Genomic DNA, 23,876 nt, shown 5'->3' with positions numbered 1-23,876 from the left:
GATGTTAAAGATATCAAGCATACTTAAAACTATATACAGTCAAAAGTCTTTAATCTGGACCTCAAAACTAAAAACTACTGCGCATAATGCGTTTACGCATGCGCGTTTAATGTATAACAGACGATATAAGCTAAGCTAAAATTATATAATTATCTATTTCAGTTAGTGTTGCATATTGTGTTGTTCCTTAATCTTCTAATTGGATCCAACTTATTATTTTTTGCAGACTGTTAGAGCAATTTTATAAAAGTAAGCTTGAACTTTCGATTATGTGAAAAAGAATTTCCAATTCTGGAGCTGCCAAAGGATCTACAAAGCGAAAGCATGTTTCGATGTCCATCAAACAAAAAGTGTAATTACTGCAAAAAATGGATAAAGGCATATCCTTTGTTTCTCTAATCATTCCAAAATCTGTTTATCAATTTCACGCTGCTCTGCGGGGGGGGGGGACGCCATGCCACACATTGAACTGGAAGTTGATCTGTCAGCACTATCCTTATCTTGAGGGCAGATGTTTTTATTTTATTCGGCTTATAGTTCCTTACTAAATGTAGTATTTCATCTCGATGTACTCCGTCTTTGATATGATTTAAATCAAATTCCTCATCATTATAAATATCACGAATGCACATCAAATAGTTTTCTGGTTGCAATTTTTTAATTCCGACTATGCATAATGTATGCTTTACGCATGCGTGCATTGAGAGAAATGTTTAATAAAGTAAACAAATAAATATAAAGTTTTTTTTTTTTTTTTTTTGTAAATTTTGATTTCCTTTAGATCATAATTGCTCTTTATTTCATAAATTACGGTTTCATATTTTTAATTTTATAATTTCTGCATGCCATCTTACCAGATTTAAGTTGATTATCTATAATCCGGAAAAACCGATAATCCGGAATCGCCAAAGTCCTGGCGAGTCCAGATTAAAGACTTTTGACTGTATATATAAAACCCTCACTATATTAAAATTATATGCACTACCTATTAAAGAATTCAATGTTTTCTAATTATATTATTATTTAATATATTATTCTTATTTATATTTTATATAATATTATTTATATTATTTTCTGTCAATAGAATATTTTACAGTGTCTGAATTTCACAAGATCAGATCTCTAAATTGTGTGCATCTTCACAGTTTTGTTTTCAAGTCTTTTGTTATTTAAATTACAAATTAGTTCTGGAAATAAAATAAAGTGTCCCAATTAGTATGCAAAATTAAGGTGAAATATATTAGTAATGTATGGAAAGAACAGTGATATTGTTGATGCATTTTCCTAACTTATACATATTTTGAAATCGTATAATTACTGGCTGGGGTTTTTCTTTCATTAAATTTACAATCAAAATCAATTAGAAAAAAATTAGTTGATCAACAACTATGCAGTTTGGCTCAGAATACCATTTTAACATTAAGTTTTGAGAGTTTATTTATGCTTTTGGGCATCTAAAATTGTTGATCAGAGTGCAGGTAACATTTAAACTGTTATTCAGGAAGATTCTTTCATCTTTAATTATCCAGTAAAAATTTATATGCGACTTAAATTATTTTTTTTTAACAAATGCGTTTGGGGAAAACATGCACGTTTTATAGTGCCAGGTACTTGATTTGAGTAAGATGAAAGTTTTAAGATATTCCTGAAAGGGTTTTGAATTAAATCAGCTAGTTTGTTTTCATTTTTCAGTGTTAGAATATTTATTGGCTGGGTTAAAGAGCTAACAATGTTTTGAAGGTTTGGTAATAGTTAACAATCAATACTGATCAGAACTTCAATTTCTGGTGACTAGATGATTAAGTTGCTGACCTACAAGAATGTATAATTTTGGAGATTTCATGAAAAATTTAACTAATACTCTAAGAAATTCTATTCTGAAAGTGTTAGAGCAAAGTTGAACTTTGAGTGAAAGAATTATATCAATCTTTGACAGTTGTATAGAAATTTTACTCTTTTTCCAAAAATATTAATTGTGCCAACCATTAGAAATTAGCTCAAAATAAACTTTTTTTTATTTTTAATAGGAAAAATATGGCAATAAAAATGAATTGTCTTTTTAGGGAAAAAAGAGGTTTGTTATGTAAAATTAAAAACAAAACTGTGCTTGTTTTATTATAATAGAAAGCTGTATGCTATTTAAACAAGCATTTTCCAATTAGTATTGCATGATGAAAATGCTGGCCTGTTATGAAAAGATATTGTAATAGTTTAGATTTTTGTATTTCATGTATTATTTCTATGACTGGTTTGTTTCGAAGTAATATGAAAAGTAACATGCATTATTATGAGTAGTAGGTATAAAAATGTAAAATAATCATCTTTTATGCTTCAGATTAAGAATCATGAAAAGCTGTTTCATTCGCTTTTTGCTAACAACAAAGAAAGAACAGATTCTGAAGAATACATGAAATCAAACTTCAATTTTAGATCAAATTTTGACTAAATTCAAGTGTTTATAGTTATAACTATATTAAAACAGTTACAAATCCTTTTAATTTACTGCTGAAAGTATCACTTGCTTAAATGATTTTTTTTTTTTAATTTGCTTTTCTTCTTTAGACAGGGAAGTTGCAAAAGTAAATGATGTTAGGAAGTGTCTTTGCAATCGAAATGTGTATCTTCATGAAGAGTTCAAAGAAAGTGTTGAAGTATCTAAAGTCAAAGACCACTATATTTGTAAGTTGCATATTATAATTTTTCTCTCTTTCCCTTATCCTTCATCCATGCATTTTTTCTTGTAATTTAGAATTAGACCATTTTATTATCACAAAAGGGCACTTATTGAAAAATGCAACCACTATGTAATTACAAAAATTGTTAAACTGGGTAACAGACTTTTTAATATTTTTTAACTGCTTCATATTGTAGATCATAACAAAAAAGATAAAATTATTTAAATTTTATTTTCATTAAAAGAGTCATTCTTTCATAGTTTTCAAGACTACTAACAGCTTGTTGGCAGCTACTATTCGTAACAGTTTTTCTTTAGAGAGGGAAAAGGATGATTGAAATAATATTTTTCTAAATTAAATTATATTTTGCCTAAGCTTGCTGTAAATTCAAGATAGGTTTTAGTTTGTAACACACCTGCCAACTTTTTTGTAAGTTTTTTAAAAACTGTTCTAGTTTTATGATCTTATGTGCAAAGTTAATTTTTCATAAATTCGCAGTTTCTGTAAAGATATTTAAAATTGTGCCTGTTTGGCAATTAGTTGCTAAATCTGTAATTGAAGCTCACACTCTTGGAAGACATTCCAGCTACCACTTGAATATGTTCATGCATCAAAAACAAGTTCTCCCCATGCTAAGTTTAGCGACTTATTACCAATTTTGCAATTTTCAGAAAATTATCTAGAAAAAGTTTGATTTTATTTAGGAAAAGTTTGATTTGGCAGTTTGCAGTTTTATAATATTTTTAATCAGAATATTTATGTATTATTACATTATTAAAACAGTGATAATGTACTAAAATTACTTTTTCGCTGCAATTTGTTCACAGTCCTCAAAACAGAATAGTACCATATTTTCCTCCATGTAATAATTTCAAAATATTTAGACATGCATGAGTTTTCTGTGAAACACTTTATTCTTTTTTTCCCATGAATTTTATTATCGACCAAATATCTTCTGATTTTTACTTTCACAGAACTGGCAGGTGGAGTAACTGGATATTATCATATAAGATTTGAAATGGGTGATTTTCAGTCATTCCTGGAAAAGTGTTATATTCAGCTGATTTTTCTTCGTTTTGTAATAAAATAGTTTGAGTTCATTTGAATTAAATAATTAAAAGGTTAGGTTCAGGTATAATTATGAATAAACTGAACATCTGAAAGATTATGTGGTTAGCAGAGTTTTGATCTTCTGCTTTATATACTTTTTTTTTTTTTTAATTGAATTAGCTGATGCCAGTATATTGCCCACAATATTTCATTCCATGCTATTCTTGTGGGTGAAAATGTGGGAAAATTTTGTTATTGAATTAAAAAAGGAAAAATTATTGGGAATTTTACATTGACTGCTGTGGTGATGATAATGAACTACAAAAAACTTTAAAAAATTTTAGCAAAAAGGGATTGGTAGGATATCACATTTTAAAATTGGTCTCCTCTTTGCTAAATCTTACTTATTTATTTACAGTGTTGTTCTAAAATATCTGCCAAAAATGTAAGGGCCAGTAGAAGGGTACCAAAATAAGCAGATTTTATAATGGAATGCGTGTGCAGAAATGGCTCATTTAAGTATTGGTATGAAAGATAAGTAAATTCAAAAAAACACAAGCATTTTAATCAATCAGTTTTTTACAATAGGTGCTTGAAAGTATAATCAACAATCATAATACCAAATTCACTTTTGTGGAACTCCCAGTTAATTTGCTTTAACATTTGGTGGTCCAGCAACTGTCTCTCTGTTTATCTTTTGAGCAGCTGCTGCATTTCTGTCTGCTGTACCATAAATAAAATTCATGTCCACAAAAAACTGCTTGAAATCTGCATGGGAATAGCAGTTTATGCCAGTGGATAACTTTCACTATCGATCTCAGCAGCTACCATTGCCGCTCAAGCTTTCCATTACACAAGTCTACTTATTTCAGTCTCTCTTGTACCTGTCTTTACATTTTTGCCTGGTATTTCAGAATTGCAAGTAAAATGTTAACATGCATCTGCCAGACTACTTGAAAGAAATGAGTCATAATGTTGCCACAAGATCTGAAATGAAAGTTATGGAATAAATACTGATTCAAACAGTATTTCCAGATGTAACAATAGAATGCATGTACATATAAAAGATGATCCTAAAGTATATGATAAAAATGTAAAGGCAGGTAGAAGGGACCAAAATAAGTAGATTTTTTAATGAAATGCGAGCATGTAAATGGCAGATTTAGGTAGAAAATGGCTGTGTTGAAATTGGTTCGTGAAAGCAGTCCATTGGCATAAATCATAATTCCCAGCTTTGCTTCAAGCACTGTAACATCTCTGCACAAAAGCAAAGCTTGCTGACAAAATTTTATCGATAGGGCTGCAAATGGAAATAGAGCAGTTGTCCACAGGATATATAATAAACAAGTTCCAAAGTACACAGCTGAATCACTGAACATTCAAGCATATCCACCATTGCTGTAATGCAAATATTCCATTATAAAATATATTTATTTTGATGATTTTCTACCTGCCTTTACATTTATGCCGGATATTTTAGAATCACCTTGTATATGAAATAATGCTTTAAACCAATACTAATATATTAAGTAAATCTTGCATTACTGTTGGAGGTCATACTTTCAAACAGCTATTGTGAAAAGTGGAAATGTTAAAATGTTTGCCTCTTTTGATGTAACCAATCTCTCTTACCAGTTGTTCATACCTTCATTATGCATCATTTTTGCATGCACATTCCACTACTAAATCTGTGTATTTTGATCTCCTGTACCTGCTTGTATATTTTTACCAGATATTTTAGAATCATCCTGTACATATGCTTAGATTTGTAAGTTGAATGGTGCACTGCACACACACACACACAAAAAAAAGGGGGGGACAGTTCTTTATCTCCTGTTCTACTGGGCTGATTGACAAAATTCAAATTGTGTTTTTCATGTGTCGAAACCACGATTTAGGATATATATGTTAGATTGAAATGTAAGATAAAAAATATGAAAGGAAACTTCTAAATTTAATTCATAAAAAATATGAAAGGAAACTTCTAAATTTAATTCACTATAACCTTTTTTATTTCATTTGTGAACTTCATTTATCTGTCCTAAAAATAGCACTTAAGTCTAAACTGCGTCATTCAAATTAATCCTGCGATCTTGTGTAACCCTTAATGCAGATGCCTCTCGACCAATAACCCAATTGTAAACCAAAACTGAAACTTTTGACTCTCTCCCTTCTTTCTCTATGAACTGATGCGTCACTTTTGCTTGTGCTTTCCTCTTGACCAGACGCCTTTCTGCAATCATGCGTGTGCTGCTACATTCGCTTCTATGGCAATAATAACAAAACTGTAAATGTTCTTTAATAGGCACGAATAGAGTGAGTGCCAAGTGAATTCTGGCCACAAAATGAGAATTTAAATTAAAAAAAAGGAATTTAATCTGGCTCAACTTTCTTCTTCAAAATGGACGGACACTCTAAGCATCAAGTATCTATGCAATTAGTATTTCTACGCATCTACATCTCAGTGCTCTTTTTCAGTGCCTCCAAAAGTGTTCTGTCATTACGTTTTTCGGCCAGTTCTAATTATGACAAAATCCGCACGAGTTTCTTAAGCTATGTTCAGAGTGAATCGTGGGAAAAGTCTTGTTTCACCGAAAAATTTAATGCAAGTTTATACCGCATTCATGATCAAATCATTTATGTCATGCCATCGAACCACAGTTTCATTACATATACAGGGTGTTTCATAAATCATGGGAAAAACTTGGAGGGGTGGTGGAGTGTACTAAAACATGTATTTTTTGTATAGGAATGTAGGGTCTAAAGTGACGGGTTAAGGCAGGAACGCAAAAAAAAAAAAAAAAAAAAAAAGGCACAAAAGGAAAATGTGTTTATGTGCAAAATCAACGTAAAGTGCTTCTTTGCATCAATACAGTATTCACAATAAATGTTAAAAAAAGGGGGGAACAGTAATAGGAACAACAGCTGCGATTGGCTGGCAGTGCAGCTGTAGAGGGCGGCAGTGAGCCAGACAAACCACGATCCGATGCATCAGAGGATCATTCGCAACTCTGATGTCGAGTGTGATGAGTGAGTTTGCGCACACGGAAAAAGCTGAACTGTATCTCATGTATGGTGCTGCTAATGGGAAACAGCAGAGCAGTGCTACGGTTGTACCAGGAATGGTTTCCGAACAGGCATATGCTGAAGTACACAATGTTCAAGAGGTTGCATCAGTCTCTGTGTGAAAACGGGTCATTTGAAGCCACCTGTGACACTAGGAGTGGAAGAAGTCCACGACAACCTCGCATTGAAGAATCCATCTTGAACATTGTGCATGAATCATGCCAATCATCTCAGGCAAGTACAAGAGCTATTGCAGGTCGTTTGCGGCTGAGTCATTCCACCATTTGGAGAGTATTGCATGAAAATGATTTGCACCCATACCATTTGCAGAGAGTCCAAGCCTTGCAAGATACAGATTACCCTCTTCGAGTTCATTTCTGTCATTGGTTCTTGCAGCAGTGTAAGGCGCAGGCGGATTTCCCATCGGATGTGCTATTCGTGGACAAGGCAACTTTCTCACAGGACAACATCTTCAATAGCCACAACATGTACGTGTGGACAACTCATAATCCACACGGCACACGTCCACATGCATTCCAAACCCGCTTCTCCGTGAATGTGTGGTCGGGTATTGTTAACGACTACCTCATAGGCCCATACCTCTTATCTGCACATACAAATGGCTTATGTTGTTATATTTTTCTGCAAGAGGTGCTACAGGAATTGCTGCAGGATGTTCCGGCTGTCGTTCGTGATCGCATGTGGTTCCAGCATGGTGCACCAGCCCATAACCACGTGCGAATCCGCAATTACTTGAATGGGACATTTCCTGGCTAATAAATTGGCCATGGTGGACTCGTTTGATGGCCACCCCGTTCGCCTGATTTATCCAGCTTGGATTTTTTTTTTATGGGGCCATCTGAAGAGCATGATTTACGAGACACCCATTGACTCATTGGAGGACCTCGTTGCATGACTTTCCATTGCGGCTACAAGCATGCACGAAATGCCTGTTGTTTTTCAAAATGTTCATCAATCCCTTCTGCGATGTTATTAAGCAAGTATTACTGCTGGTGGTTGCATTTTTTATTGTGAATACTGTATTGCTACAAAGAAGCACTTGCGTTTATTTTGTACATAAACATATTTTCCTCTTGTGTTGTTTTTTTGCGTTTCTGCCTTAACCCGTCACTTTAAACCTTACATTCCTATAAAAAAAAAATGCATGTTTTCGTATGCTCCACCACCCCTCCAAGTTTGTCACATGATCTATGAAACACCCTGTATATAGCATTGTTCTAATATAGGCATTTTGACATAAAGTCAGACTTTTTCTGAAATGACATGCCAATTTTTTCCGTATTTCGGTTCTATGACTCTAATTATGCCTAAATATTAAATTTTGTAAAATTTGGTGTGAAATTCAAAAATCTATATATTTACTAATAATAATTCACTTGGTAAACTTCTTAACCTATTTTCCTTACCCTTTTTTTTCATTGTACACGAGCTTAAAAAGTCATTGTTCATACTTTCAAATAATTTTAACAAAGTACGTAAGCCACATTTGACGTTATTATCGCTTATGGCATATATGCCAAATTTGAAAACGTGCCAATATGTAAATTCATGTACATCTTACAAATATTAAATAAAAAACTCTAATTTTTTGCAGATGTACCTAGAAACACATCTATTTTAAGATGATGTTAAAAATTTTATAGGTTATAATACAAATTTTTTTTTTCAAAAAATTTATAAAATAATATTTAAAAATACAGATTTTAGAAATAAATCATTTTGATTAAGCCTAAATTTCAAATTCTGGAAGAAGGAATCGAGTAAGTTTAATTAAAAAAAAAAAAAAAAAAAAAAAAAAAAAAAAGGAGATATTAACAAATATATATCAAATTCAACTAACATTGAGGAGCTAAAATTTTAAGAGCTAATTTTTTAAAAACTGCTCATGTGATTATTTACAAAACTTGGCAGTTTGGCATAATTTGAGTCGTAGAATCGAAATATGGAAAAAAAAATGGCATGTCATTTCAGAAAAAGTCCGATTTTGTGTTAAAATACCTATATCAGAACAACGCTATATATAAATATAATACATATATATATAAATATGTACATAAGTCGCGCTTTCGAGCCATGGAAAATGCAAGTTGAATTTCGTCAATTGGCCCAGTAGAACGAGAGATATAGAACTGACCCCCCCCTTTTGTGTGTGTGTGTGTGCAGTGTTCATATGTGTTTGTAGATATTGCAGAACATATAATGATAGTGACCATTTTTTTTTTAATCTTGAAAAAGAAATTGATATCATTGATAAGATTTCTTTTTTTTAAATTGGGCTTAAGGATTTCAATAATCATGGAGTATTTCATGTTTTACACTTGTGTTAACACTGTTTACGATAATCTATGTTATTGGTTCGCATATGAAAATTATCAACCTGCTTCTATGCAGATTGTATGCTATTTTCAAATTTGGTAGCATTTTAGTTATATATAGTTTGTGTTCAAAGTATTATTACAAGTTTTGTATACATATAAATAATTTTAGTGAAATTATATGTAAATTGTGTCTCTTGTGTAAAAAGTAGTATGAAAAGTGTGAGAATGCAAAGCATTGCTCTAAAGCTATGGTTACAGGAGTAAGTCCATTTACCTCAATCTCGTCAAATTGGCGAGACAGTGCCAAGCTGGTAATGGTTTTGGCAAATAATCTTTATCATGCAAAGCATGGCAAAATCCCACTGTAAAAAGGATCCCACTGTAACTATATCCAGCCGTATGTAACTCCTTATGCCTTCCAGCAATCTTTGAAAAATCGGTACCTGAAATTTCTCTGAAGAAGAGGGGATAATATACTGGAGAGAGCATCAGTTTTTCTGTTTAGTTCAGAATACGCAGAGATCAACGTGCAAGCTTTCTCTTTGCAGTGCCTTGTGTTTAAGGTTCTTATTAGTTTTAAGTGGTAACTACTGATTGTGTTCTATCATACTGAGAAGAGCTGTATGAGTACTTTTATGTTGTGAAAAGTTCTAGAATTTTTTTTTTTTTTTTTTTTTTTTGAAATTTATATAAGCTCATGTAAATTCAATTTTTTTTAAATAAATAAATTTTATATAATTTTTTTAATAAATTTCAGCTTTTATTGGTTTTGTGTGCATTCAGTCCATTAGAAACTCATGCACATGTAATATTATCACTTCTTAAAATTCTGCCCTAATCAACAATAAATGATTATTTGCTGACATTACTATTGTTAAAAAATTAACTAATAATTTTATTTCCTCAAAGATAGACCTTTTTTTTTCCAATAAAAATATCAAAATTAAACCTACCTTTTCTTCCCGCATGACTGCTCGCCGTATGGTAAACTACAAAGTCAAACAAAGTAATCCACAAATAAAGAGGCACATCTTAGTGAAACAATAAATATAAGCATAAGTAAGAACAAGTTACAAAATTAATCATATCATTAAGTACATATTTGTCCACCAAGTACCCAAAGGGACCTTTTTTTTTCTCTTACGCCTCATTTTTAAAGTTCTAAATTTGAACTGAAACTTCTGCCAGAAGAAAGCTGAGGTGTAGCATGCTTTACACAACGATAATTCTAAAGTAAGTTATTGGGGCTGTGTTTTTGACAACTGTACTTTCTTACAATTCACAATGAATTAATTTAGTGTTATTTCATAGACCTTTTTGCCCTCGATTAATTTATTGAAACTTAACTTTGTGCTTTAATTTTAAATGAAGTAAATGCAAATAAAGACATTCTCATTTTGTTTCCAACATTAATATTCAAAGTATGGAAAAATTTTGGGAAATGATACATGGAATTTGTTTAAATCTGTCTGAAGGAGAAACTATGAGGAGTTATTACTGATTTATATTAACTGATTTTATCCGTTTTCAGTTACAGTGGAATCAGCTGGAGCTCTGGCTCCGGAAATTCTAGTGACAGAAGCTATAGACATATTGCGAGAAAAATGTAGAAGCTTCTTGACTGAACTCAAATCATTAAAAGTTTAGTTTGAAGAAACTTGTGATAATTTTCTGTACATAAACAGTTCTATGTAGATACTGAATGCATTGTACATAACTTTTTGATTTCATGTACTGTATAAATAAAATTTTTCTGTCTTCTAATTTCCATGAGTTAGTTTTTCTCACTTGTGTTGGTTTTGATATATACATGAGTATTGACATGTTGCTTTTAGCTCTGAAAATCTAGCATTTCATATTACAGTTTTCATTAATGTCATATAAAAGAAAGTGTGATCATTGTAAACCAATGCTGCATCTTTTTATATTGATGAAGGTGGCAGGTGAGTAGCAAAATTGTAAGGCTAAATGTGTTATGATATGAAGCATTTGCGGTACTTTAAAATACTGCTTGTTTATCAAGAATAGGTGCAAAAGGACATAATAATTGTTATTTGTGACCAAACTTAGAGTTTCATATTCTATTAGATTTAAGATTTGAATAGTAATAGATAATAGGGCATAAAAGACTTTGTAAGCATTAGAAGGTACATGTGAACAGATACCTTGGGAAACTTTTATTTAATGACTGTACTTAAGAACAAATGTTTCTGTGCAAACCCGTGGAAATTTTTTTAGCATATATGCGAGTTTATAATTGAATGATGCATATGAAAGAAGACCTAAACTGAACTCTGGTTGAATTTGTTGAGTTAAAAAATATATGAAATTTGTGCACTGTGAATCTTAATTGCATTATTATTTCCCCTCTGAGTGTTGTCATTAAGTGGATAAGATTTATTAAGTAGTTAAAAGGTGGTCATAAAAACCCCTAGTGGCCTGTCCGCTGAACCAATTGAAATGAAATTTCAGGTGTTGTTTTTTGAATGCATGTTCTCAAGAGTGTGATGATTTAAAACAATACATCTCTCTGGTTACGGTTATAGTAAACAAATTATGAAATCTTCAAATGGCAACACCCACTTTTTCCTGTTGAAATTGATCAGCACATTGAAACACCATAAATGACATTTGAACAATATACGTATGATAAAAATTGTATGTTTGTGTCATTAATCTGCTAAATTTCTTCTAGTCCGAAATCTCATTTTTTGTCCATATCACTTTTCAAATGTTCACCATGTATTATTTTTAAAGAAATAGTTAAGATGAATATGTATTTGGATTAATATGATAACATTATGTATCTTCTATATGTTTAATAAGTAAAAAATATTTTTTTTAAAAAACTGTGGCAATACAAATAACATTTGATGACAACATCCTTTTATCTCCATGTATAATTTTTAAAGAGACAATATAGCAGATATAAAAAATATGAACACTTTATCAGGAATCAACATATAACTCTTTAGTAGGAATTTAAAATACATCTGATTTTGTTACCATTTGACAAAGTGTAAAATGCTTAATTTTTCTTTTATTCTGCCTGTTATTGGTTAATAAACTAAGTATTTAAAAGCAATAAATACAATTTTTTATCTCTTGTTAACTATCAGATTGATCCATGAATAGTTAGTAAATGCCCGTGTGAGGACACTTTGAAGATGATGTAACACAATAACAAAACAAAAAAAAAAAGTAATTTTTCTGATAAGAAAGCATATAATATACATAGAGAGTTTTTAAAAATGCCTAAATTAACAGTTTTAATTATTTTCCAAGTCTCCTTTTATTTTCAGACTTAGGTCTCCTGGAGATTCCTACACAAGGAAACTTTGAGGGAAAATCAAATTTTCTAAGAAAAAGTGTTTTAAAAATAAGAACATGCATAAAGTGAATTTTTTTATGAAACAATGATTTGGAAAAATGCTGACGATAAATTATATAAAGGAAATTTAAATAATAAAAATTGCATTTTTTGAACTACTAAAAGGATAAATTTTTAATAATGTATGTGGTTAAAAATATATATAATTTTTTTATTTAAAAACTTAAAATAATATTTTAAAATTATATTATGCAAAATAAAGGAAGAAGTAAATTTATATATAAAAAAAATTATTTTTAGAAAATTCAGAATTTTGGAGAGGATTTTAAAAGTTTTTTTTTTCATCAGTCCAGAAATTATAACTTTTTGTATATATATGTACTAACCATTTAACAAAAACTTTGTTTCCTTTTTCTCTGTTGTTTTTTAGTTTTATATATTTCGTCTTTTTTATCATATTTAACTAGAATTTCTCTGTGCTTATGTGAATTCTTGTGATCTACAGCTTCATTATCTTTATCATATGCTTCTACAGGTGTCAGTTTTATAAATTGATGATATGAATTGTTATAATTAAATAAGCATAATAAATCTTATTAAATGATTCAATTATAGCCCATTTGAATTCTGGATTTTCTCTAGTAAACCAATGAATGTTATCTTTAAACAGTTGATGAGTATCTTTATTGATAAACTCTCTACCTTTATTGATCTAAACCCTTGTGTGAATTCACTCCTTAAAGATCTTTGTAAACGGATTTATGATCTCTTCTCCTGTTTATCTGTTTATGGAATAGCCCATGGATATTTACTAAAGCAGTCAGTTACAGTTAATAAATAATTTGTTCTTCTGTTATACTTATTAAAGGGAAATCTGGTTGCCATTGATTTTCAGTACTAGGAACATATATTCTAATATCTCTAATGAGTGTTTCATGTTTGTGTAAACATCTTGTTGATGTAAAATATGTTTCAATTTCTTTTTGAGGTATTTTGGTTTCCTTTGCAGTTCTTTCACGCTTCAGTAACCTGTTTCAGGATTACAAAATACATCTTTTAGAACTTTTTATTTTGGCAATATGTTTGAGCTAAAAACAAAGTACTTTTTGTAAACCAACAAGCATCACAAACTCCTTTCAGTATAGTTTGTCGTTTTTAGAAAGATTTCTTATAAATTTTTAGTTTTTGTTTTTTCTTTGAATTTCAAACAGCATTATCCCATTTCAAAAGTCTTTTTTTTTTTTTCTTGTGTAGTAAGTCAAAAGACCACTCTTTCTATTCTTTTATGCAGTGCAGGATTTGGTGGTGTATGGTGTATTGAGAATACGGCAAAGCACACTAGGGCTATCTGCCTAAGGGAAGGGATGCCTTCGTGGAGGACTTTCTAAGGGAAACTGTCTCGTATACACGTTACACATGGGGGAAAACCACGAAAACGCCCATGCAGCCAGCCCGTTCGTGGGATTTGAACCTCGGAGCGAACTACCAGTGTTCAGCGGTTTTACTGCTCGGCCGCTGGTGGGCGCAGGATTTGGAATTGCATCTAAACCTTCACTCACACATTTGTTTCTAGCCTTAGTATCTATTTTTTAAATAACTTGTAGCATGTTTGTGTGCTGTTTTATCTACTCTTTATAACCTTGAACCAATTCTTTATAAATTAAATCAGGATTTTGTCTCATAGAAGCTATGTAGGAGCTTCTGTAAATAAGTGCACAGGTAAATGCATTTCAAATGGTAAATTGTTAATTAGTTTATTATTGACACCTTTTCCGTTCTTCATTTATATAGTATAAAAAGAGGTCTAGTAGGCATTTTCTATTTTAGATTCTTTTCAACGGGGAAAAACCAAGTCTTTAATAAATTATCCTGTTTTACCAAAACTTCCATTGTCATGGTTTTAGTTGTCTGAGAATTTTATTTATAAAATTAATAAGTATGCTTATACTCCTCTTTCTTTCTGAAATTTTTATTGATTTGTCTAGAATTTTGATATTCCTGCTGCAATACTCAATGCAGCTTCAGTTGACATGGAATATTGGTACGATTTCAAGGCCAAGAGTTCGGTGAAGAGAGTGAAGTCCCCCCCCTTTTTTTTTCTTTTGTTTGTTTATGATAAAACAATGTACTTCCTTGCATTTAAAAAAAGGTTTCACTTGTAAAAATATAGTGAAACTTACTCTCATGGATTTTTATTATTTAACTGCCTCGTGAAGATTGCTTATTTCTTTTTCCTTTTGTCTGTTTGTTCAAAAATCTTATTTTTATTATTTTAATTATTTATGTTTTTAACTTCATCTATTTAAATTTTTTTTGTAATTTATCTTTGTTTGATTCTTTCCCCCTCCCCCAATTTAGATTTGTGTTTATCTTTTTTTATTAAAAATTTGTCATTTATTGTAGACTTTTTATAAGAAAATTTGAGTGGGTTTTTTTTTTTTTTTTTTTTTTTTTTTTTTTTTTTTTTTTTTTGTATGTACAGTGGTGGCCAAAATTGTGGACTGTTTTGAAAATTTTTATGTTTTTTAACTTTGTATGCTTATAGAAAATGTTACGTTTTGCAAAATGCAAACTTGTATATATCATTTTATTTAAAGAGAATTTATTACTGAATTCAATACAAAACACAAAATTCAATTATTTGCAATACAAAAAAAGTTATATATACTTTAATATAAATAAAAAACACAGCTATGAAGTGGTTTGTAATGTCTAGCTTTCCAATCACTGTTCTTGTTCTGAGAACCAATCAAATGTTAGTAACTGCCAGTAGAAGCTGACATCATGTTTACACATGAAACAATTCATTATTTTGCTTTGTTCTGTAACACTGCAATTACAAGTAGGAATTTTTGTAAAAATTTTTAATATTTAGTCTAGAAGCAATGACATCAAATAAAAGAGTAGATTTGACACCTAGAAAGAGATGTAGTATTATTGTGTTACGAGAAAGTGGTCTTTCCTATGCTGAAATTGCAAGACAGGTGGGTGGTTCAGTGACTACATCTGGAGTCCGAAAGTTTTGTTTACGATATCAGGAGACAAATTCAATAAAAAACAAAGAAAGAAAAGGCCGAAAAAGGTGCACCACATCTATTGATGACAGAAGAATAAAAAGACTATGTCTCCAAGATAGAAAAATGTCATCATCGGCCATCAGAAGTGATCTGAATGATGCTGGTGTTTCTGTCAGTTCAAGAACAATCAGGAGAAGATTAACAGACGGACTGAGAGGTAGAATTCCACGAAAAAAGCCTTATCTTAATTTTCAGCAACGAAAAGAAAAGACTACAGTGGGCAAAGGAACACATTAATTGAACAGATGAACAGTGGTCACAAGTTATATGGAGTGATGAAACTAAGATATCGTTATTCGGTAGTGATGTGCGAAAATATTTAAGACGTAGAATAGGAGAAGAGCTACATTCTCACTGCATTCAAGCAACTGTGAAGAACCCAGTTAGTGTTATGATTTGGTCATACATGTCAGCAGATGGTATTGGTCACCTTCATGTCATCGATGGGATACTGAATGCCAGAAAATACATTGACACTATTCTAGAACCAAAACTTTTACCTTCCATCAGAGATCTCTTTCCCAACAATGCTTTGTTTATTTTTCAGCAGGATTCTGCTCCTTGCCACACGGCCAAAATATCAAAAAAGTGGTTTCGTACAAAGAGCATTAAATTCTTGTCATGGCCAGGAAACAGTCCTGACCTCAATCCTATCGAAAATTTGTGGCACCGTTTGAAAACTTGTCCGAATGAGGCGCCCATCAAATAAAAGGGAACTAATTGAGGCTATAATTGTTTCTTTGGCATCATGTAATAACGAAAGAAGAGCTTAAAACTTTTGTCAGCTCGAAACATTGATGTGAAGCTGTAATAAAAAACAAAGGGTACCCTACTAAGTACTGATAACTCACTGCAATCATCACTATCTAATGTATATCGATAACTATTATCGTTTAACTTTTTTGTATTGCAAATAATCGAATTTTGTGTTTTGTTTTGAATTCAGTAATAAATTCTCTTTAAAATGAGTTTGCATTTTGTGAAACATAACGTTTTCTATAAGCATACAAAGTTTGAAAACATAAAAATTTCCAAAAGTGTCCACAATTTTGGTCACCACTGTATATTGTTGCATGCATACGGGTTCATAATAGATTGAATGCACAAGTCTGATAAAAAGTTAATGAAACTTATTTTTATCTCAAGACATATAGCAAATTTCTGGATTTTTCCTCAAAGATATTCATACAATATCACACAATATAATCAGTAGTTATATTTTAAACTACTGAAACATTAAATAGAATGCAATCCAAAGTGCAGAGAAAGCTAATTTGATCAACAATAATAACAACTAAGTAAACAACTGAACTGAGGTGAGACATGACTATTATGCCGTACTTAGCTAGTATATCAAACTAGCTTTTTGCCAACTCAATAAAATACAGATGCACTAGGGTGCTAAAAGTAGAAAATTGCTTGATCTAGAAATTACACATGAAGTTGAAGAAAGGGGAGCCAAAACATGGCTGGCACTAGAGGATGGTTTATCTTGAAGCTGTAGAGACGTACCAAGCTCGAGAGTTGATGCCCTGGGAGAGTTAGTCCATTCCTTCTGAAAAACCTTTGAAAAGAAAGTTAACAGATTTTCTAGCATATCAATAAAGTACAATGCTAGTTGTAATTTTTTTTCTTGCGAATTCCTCTTTTTAAAGAGCTCAGCAAACTTCAGTAATCTTCTGAAAATTCCAACGCTTTTATCTAACTCTGCTCCAGAAAATATATCTTTCATGGCATTATAGTCCATCATCTTATCAGGAGCAGCTGACGTGCATGCAGTAGCTTTAATATCTGAAGATACATTCTTGGGTTTAGAGTCCTTCTTAGCGGGATTTTTAGTCAACACTGGTGATGATTTAACTTAGATTTCCTTGCACGAATTTTTTGAAAAAACTTACATCCCTCATAGGCGGCTACATGCGATTTTTGGCATCTCCCACATGTAGGGTTTTTTTCACGTTTTAATGTGCAATATAGGTAAGATGATTACGGCCACACTTAAGACATCTCGATGAGTTATTGCAGAATAATTGTCCATGCCCAAAATGCTGACAACGGAAAAACATCATAGTGCTTCTATTAGATCTGAATCTGCGAATTTTAACATGCAGGCTTAGTATCATCTTTGTTTTGTAAATAGTCCTGGCTATATTATTACATGTCAGTGACACGAAAAATACAGGCAGCTTTTCTTCTGAATCAACAGTTTTCCTTGTAAACTTAGTGATTTTAATCATTGGGAAACTATCATTACTCAGTTCATTTTTGATGTCTTCAACATCAGAGTCTTCTGATAACCCTCTAATGGCAATCTTAAGAGGTGAGTCCTTTTTTAGTCGAAACATACTAAATTGAAGGTCGTTTTCTTGCGATTTGCAGCTCTACCAAAAATGATAATGATCTTGTCTCTCGTTAATATTTCCGTGTAACCATTTACACCATGTTTGGTGAAAAGGCTTCTAACTTCATTCTAAGAGACCTTCAGTCGGGGACAGGCGATCGGCAGTACGCATTCTTTACTCTGATTCACTGAAGTGGTAACACTCTCGGGGAAATTAGCGACGCTAAATTCGTACTTTTCAGTTTCCGACTGAGGAGGTTCCTCAGTGCAATTCATTACATTTTCGGAGGCAGGTATTACTTCTAAGGCTTCAAAATTATTTTTAATAGGGATAGTAGTATTCATATTAGTAATTGAGCTGAGATGTTTTCTGTTCGGCTTTTTATAGCTTTTTTAATCAACCGCGCAAGCTAGTTCTAGCAATTTCTGGAAAGCAAAAATAGTAGAATTATGGTTACAGCTAACACAGTAGTCAATTACATTTATTCAAATTAAATGTAAATTACCGAGATAAACTTTTAGTCAATGTTAAATGCATGTGATCCTGTATTTTTACATTTCCAGCGTAGCTTTCTCTTAAAATATGTCTCACGCTGCATTGCATGGGGAAATAAAACAATTTTAATTATAATTCTACAAGAAATATGTAACTAAATACAAAATTTGTAACAATATTATATGCTTTTCTTATTAGAAAAATTACATTTCCTTTTTGTTGCCTTTGAAGTGTCTTTGTCTGGGCATTTGTTAATTACTTCTGTGAAATGACACTAGCTGGATTTATTAAAAGCATTATATATTTTTTACTTTTTTACAGTACAGGCGACTGGCTATAACAGCAGCTAGTTATGAGGTTAAAGAATAATGGCCCTTTTAGGCTAAAAAATGTATGGCAACACTTAACAGTGTATTGGGAAATCTAAATATACGATGTTCATAAAAATTTTGTGATATTAATATTGAATTTTATGTGTGAAGGAAGTGATGTTTAATAATAAAAGACAAAAACGTTACGTCAGCAGGAGTGAGTCCAAGAGCAGGTACATAAACTGCAAGCTGAAAAGCTGAATAAAAGCAAAAAAATGTCTTACCAAACTCTCTGGTGTGACATTAAAATCTGAATCGTTTCAGATTTTCTTTTCTTTGGTTCTTTCTTTCTTCCGAAATGCAAAGTCTGAGGAACATCAATGGGAGGTGATCATAGTACAAAATATATCATCAAAACTTTAGCCAGTTATGAAAATGAAAAATATGTGGAGAAAATTATTAGAATTAATCAAAGAAGGAAAATTATAAACTTGTCAAGAAAAGGGAAGAATATGGTTTTTAGTATTTAAAGTAAATACCATTAAAAAATTTTTCACTTAGTAAATTGAGAAAAGCATGACTAAAATTCGGAGGTAGGGAAGTGCCTCACAATTTCAAAATCATGAGAATGCCTACTCTTCTGAGTCCGACAAATTTAAAGAATCAGACATTGTCGAAAATGATTATTCATCTATATGTTCTTATGTGCAGAATTTGGGAAAACAACCTGCAAATGGTCTATTGATTTATCACCATAAAAAATTACTGAAGAAAACGAAAAGTACTATCATCAGTTATTTAAATAATCACATTTTCTAGCACTTAGTAATCTTGGGATGAAAAACGTATTCTAGTATGTAAAAGCCAATTTTTCTTTGTGCCATTTGCAAGTTGAATTTATCTGAGATTGATTTGTGCCACGTATCAAAATTCCTAAATATTATTGCTACAGTGAAGGATAAGATAAACTCTCTTTATGAGTATACTGTAACTTACATGATACTGAACATTTCAATGCATTAAGACATCTGACTCAATAGTCTCAGATGTGCCGAATTATTGGCATATACAAACGTATTATAAGTGTGTAGATGGTATTACAGTGGAACCTTGAGATACGAGCACCTCTGTATACGAGAAATTCGAGATACGAGGAAAGTATGAGCGAAAAATTTGTCTCTAAATACGAGCATTGACTCGAGTAACGAGCAATGAGCCAGGCTGTTGGTATGCGTGGGGCCATTTCCCGATCCGGTCCGACTCGGGGAATCCCCTCATCAGATCACTCTTTGTTCTTTGATATAGTACGTGTTTGTGCGCTTGTGAGTCAATTGCTTATTATACCTAACATGAAAATAATTATTTCACATTGCCTCCCAAGAAGATTGTTGCTTCAGATAGTGCTCAAAGAAAAATAAGGAAGCCGTGGCCGTTGAGATTAAGAAAGAAATCATAGATAAACATAAGCATGAAGCATCGTCCAAAACTCCCAGAAGATGTTGGAGAAACTGTTTGTGCTTCTCAACACAGCTTCTCAAGCGTGTTGTTGGTGTGAACTGCTAACGAGAAGCAGTTAAAAGGTTGGTGTCGGAAGTTATTATAAAGGTAAGTAAATTACGGTTATATTATTTACCAATGTTATTTATTAAAAAAAATGAATTTTTATGTTGATATTGTTGCGTGCGTACGGGTTCGTTACGGAATGAATGCACAAGTCCGATGAAAAATGAACAAAAATTTATTATCACAACAAAAATGCTTAAATTTTCTCAAATTATCATGCAGTATTACGATATCTCACAGTAGTTTATCTTTTAACTACTCAAATGTCCAATAGAACGTAATTCAAAACAGCTAAAGAAAGCTAATCCGCGAATTCGCTACAATCAACAACAGTAGTTTTCTAAACAACAACAAACTAAGCAACTGCTACAAACTGAGATGTTTTCCTCCTTTTATAAGATTTTAAAATCACGCGCTAGAATTTTCCAGTACTTTCTCGAAATCAAAAAGAGATATTTATTTATTTAATGCACGCGCTCTTGTATTTTCAATTTTCCGGCTTAGCTTTCTTTTAATATTCGTCACGCGCTGCACTGCGCGAGAAATAAAACCATTTAATTTATAATTGAACTAACATTAGCTTTTTAAATACCAAATTCGTAACACTGCCCCCTTTCCAAGGACTGCACGTCCCGGGCAGTACAATCCCTGGACAGGAAGCTAAACTTACAACTGTGGCATAAATGCAACTGAGGCATAAACATTACATTACAATATCAAACAATATAAACAATAAATGCAATAACTAACTTAAACAAATCAAATGCTATCAAATACTAAATACAAAACAAATACTAAATACAAATCAAATACTAAATGCAAATCAAATCAAATACACATTTATAAACAAAAAGGACCATGGTCTGATACTATTTACAATTATTTACATTACGTACTATGGCCATAGTAATAAGCTAACCTGTCGTAATGAACGACTTTAGGTTTAGAGTTCGAAGACTTACGAATCCGAACCACGACGTCATTCAGCCTGTTTAGGACTGTGTACGGCCCATCCCAAGGTGACTGTAATTTCGGACAAAGTCCTTTCCGTCGAGTCGGATTCCACAACCACACCTTGTCTCCTTCGTGGAATTGATGTTCAGTAGCTCTTGTGTCGTATCGGGTCTTCATCTTCTCCGTCGCCAAGTTGACTCGCTCTCGTGCAAAATTGTGCATCACTTCAAACCGGGCCTGGAGATCTTGAATATATTCCTCAGACGATGAAGGAGCATCCGGAGGGCGGCCAAACAATAGATCACAAGGCAGACGAAGGTCACGACCGAAGAGCATCTGTGATGGAGAATAGCCGTTAGTCTCATGGACAGCACTGCGGGAAGCCAGTAAAAACAGCGATAATTTCTTGTCCCAGTCCTGCTGGTTTCTGGAAACCACTAATGAGAGGTTATTAAGGATGGTTCGATTGAACCTCTCTACCATGCCGTCCGACTGGGGATGTAATGGCGTCGTTTGGGTCTTGTCAATGCCGAGTAGTTTGCATAGTTCTTTGATTACTACCGAGGTAAAATTCCTTCCCTGATCGGAATGTAACTGAAGAGGCACTCCGAACCTGGAAATCCAGTGCTGTATCATCACCTCAGCTACTGTAACAGCCTCTTGATCAGGAATAGGATACGCTTCAGGCCACTTGGTGAAGTAATCAACGACAACGAGTATGTATTTTTTGCCATCAGCAGTTCATGGCAGAGGTCCCAGGATGTCAAAGGCGATACGTTCAAAAGGCGCCCCTACGTTGTAACGTTGCAGCTTGCCTCGGCTGCGTCTCTTCGGTCCTTTCCGACCTGCACAGGCATCGCAAGATCGGCACCACTTTTGCACGTCATCCTTTGCATTATTCCAGTAAAAGCGCTCACAAACTCTGTGTAAGGTCTTCATTATTCCAAAGTGACCTCCCGTAGGGCTGTTATGTAGTTCTTTAAGGACATCAGGAATGCGGGATCTTGGAAGTATCAGCTGCCATCGGAACGTCTTCCCATCATCCGATTCGAATTTCCGGTATAAGACGCCGTTTCGAATGTGAAGTGAATCCCAGTGTGCCCAATATTGTTTGGTTGTAGGACTACACATAGAAATGTCCTGCCAGGTAGGTTTTCTGTTTGACGACTCCATTAAATCAATTATGGGTTTAATGTCGCGGTCTTCCAGCTGGTCTTTCCTGACTTCATCATCACTCCACGGTTCTCGATCAGCCGATGTTGATGCAGTAACTTGTCTTGCGACCGGAGTCAGCAGCTCGTATTTCGCTTCCACCCTGGAACAATATCGGCAGTTTTCTTGGCAAGGTCTTCTAGACAGGGCGTCAGCGTTTCCGTGTGATGATCCCTTACGATGACGGATAGTGATGTCATATTCTTGGAGTCTCTGTATCCACCTGGCTATTTGACCCTCAGGATTTTTGAAATTTAAAAGCCAGGCCAATGAGGCATGGTCCGTGCGGAGGAGGAATTTTCTCCCGTATAGATAATGATGGAAATGTTCTACAGCTTTGACTATGGCGAGCAACTCTTTCCTTGTGACACAGTAATTCCTCTCCGGTTTAGACAGGCACTTGCTCCAGTAAGCTACTACACGTTCTTGGCCGTCTATTTCTTGGGACAAAACAGCACCGACACTTTCATTGCTCGCGTCGGTGTCGAGAATAAATGGTCTGTCTAGCTGAGGATACGTCAGGATTGGAGCAGATGTTAAAGCTTCCTTTAAGTTGTTAAATGCATCCTCGCATTCTTTTGTCCACAAGAACTTTTGGTTGCTCTCTGTCAGCTTGTGAAGGGGTCTTGCGATGGAAGAAAAGTCCTTCACGAATCTCCTATAGTAGGTGCAAAGCCCTAGGAAGCTTCTCAGCTGATGGACATTTTCGGGACGTTTCCAGGATTTAACCGCTGATACCTTTTCAGGATCCGTGCGCACACCTTCTGCAGAGATGACATGTCCCAGGTAAGTCACTTCCTTTCGGAACAATTTGCATTTAGCAGGACTCAGCTTCAGATTGGCCTCTTTCAGTTTCTGAAGCACCTTTCTAAGATTTTCTAGATGCTCTTCAAAACTCTTTCCGACGATGATGATATCGTCCAGGTATATCAGACAGGCTTCGTAAGAAAGGCCTTTCAAAACAGTCTCCATAAGACGTTCGAATGTTGCCGGCGCATTACACAGTCCAAACGGCATCACTTTGAACTGCCAAAGTCCTTGTCCCGTAGTAAATGCTGTCTTTTCTCGGTCATCAGGATGGATTTCTACCTGCCAATACCCACTCTTTAAATCAAGTGTTGAGAACCACTTGCTTCCAGAAAGAGTGTCTAGAATGTCATCAATTCTAGGAAGAGGGTAACTGTCTTTCTTCGTAACCTCATTCAACCGGCGATAGTCAACGCAAAATCTTGTTGAGCCGTCTTTCTTTCTGACGAGAACGATGGGAGATGCCCATGGACTCGCTGAAGGCTCGATGACATCGCCTTCTTCCATATCTTTTAACAGTGTTCGCACCTCTTCCTGTTTAGCAAACGGTAGACGTCTTGGATGTTGCTTGATCGGGGATGATCGCCAGTATCTATTCTATGTTGTGTCAAACTAGTTTGACCCACGTCAGAAGACTACTACAAACTGAGATGT

General features: G+C 33.4%; 1 protein-coding gene across 2 annotated transcripts in view; it reads left to right on the top strand.

Annotated features, from left to right (window-relative positions):
• Polr1C (RNA polymerase I and III subunit C) overlaps nt 1–10,894 on the top strand; it is a 45,925-nt gene extending 35,031 nt beyond the window's left edge. For both annotated transcript variants that reach the window (XM_035352693.2, XM_035352694.2), the window contains 2 exons: nt 2,563–2,679; nt 10,662–10,894. In XM_035352693.2, the coding sequence (XP_035208584.1) occupies nt 2,563–2,679; nt 10,662–10,777 (233 nt within the window). In that variant the 3' untranslated portion in view covers nt 10,778–10,894. The remainder of the gene's footprint in view (nt 1–2,562; nt 2,680–10,661) is intronic.
• Nucleotides 10,895–23,876: the final 12,982 nt, after the last annotated feature.

This window comes from Stegodyphus dumicola, chromosome 3, assembly GCF_044657685.1.
Source record: "Stegodyphus dumicola isolate Sdum_Otavi_A_Nest chromosome 3, ASM4465768v1".
Taxonomy (NCBI): Eukaryota; Metazoa; Arthropoda; class Arachnida; order Araneae; family Eresidae; genus Stegodyphus; species Stegodyphus dumicola.
Note: the sequence above shows the minus strand (reverse complement) of the source record. Positions and strands in the feature narration are given on the sequence as shown.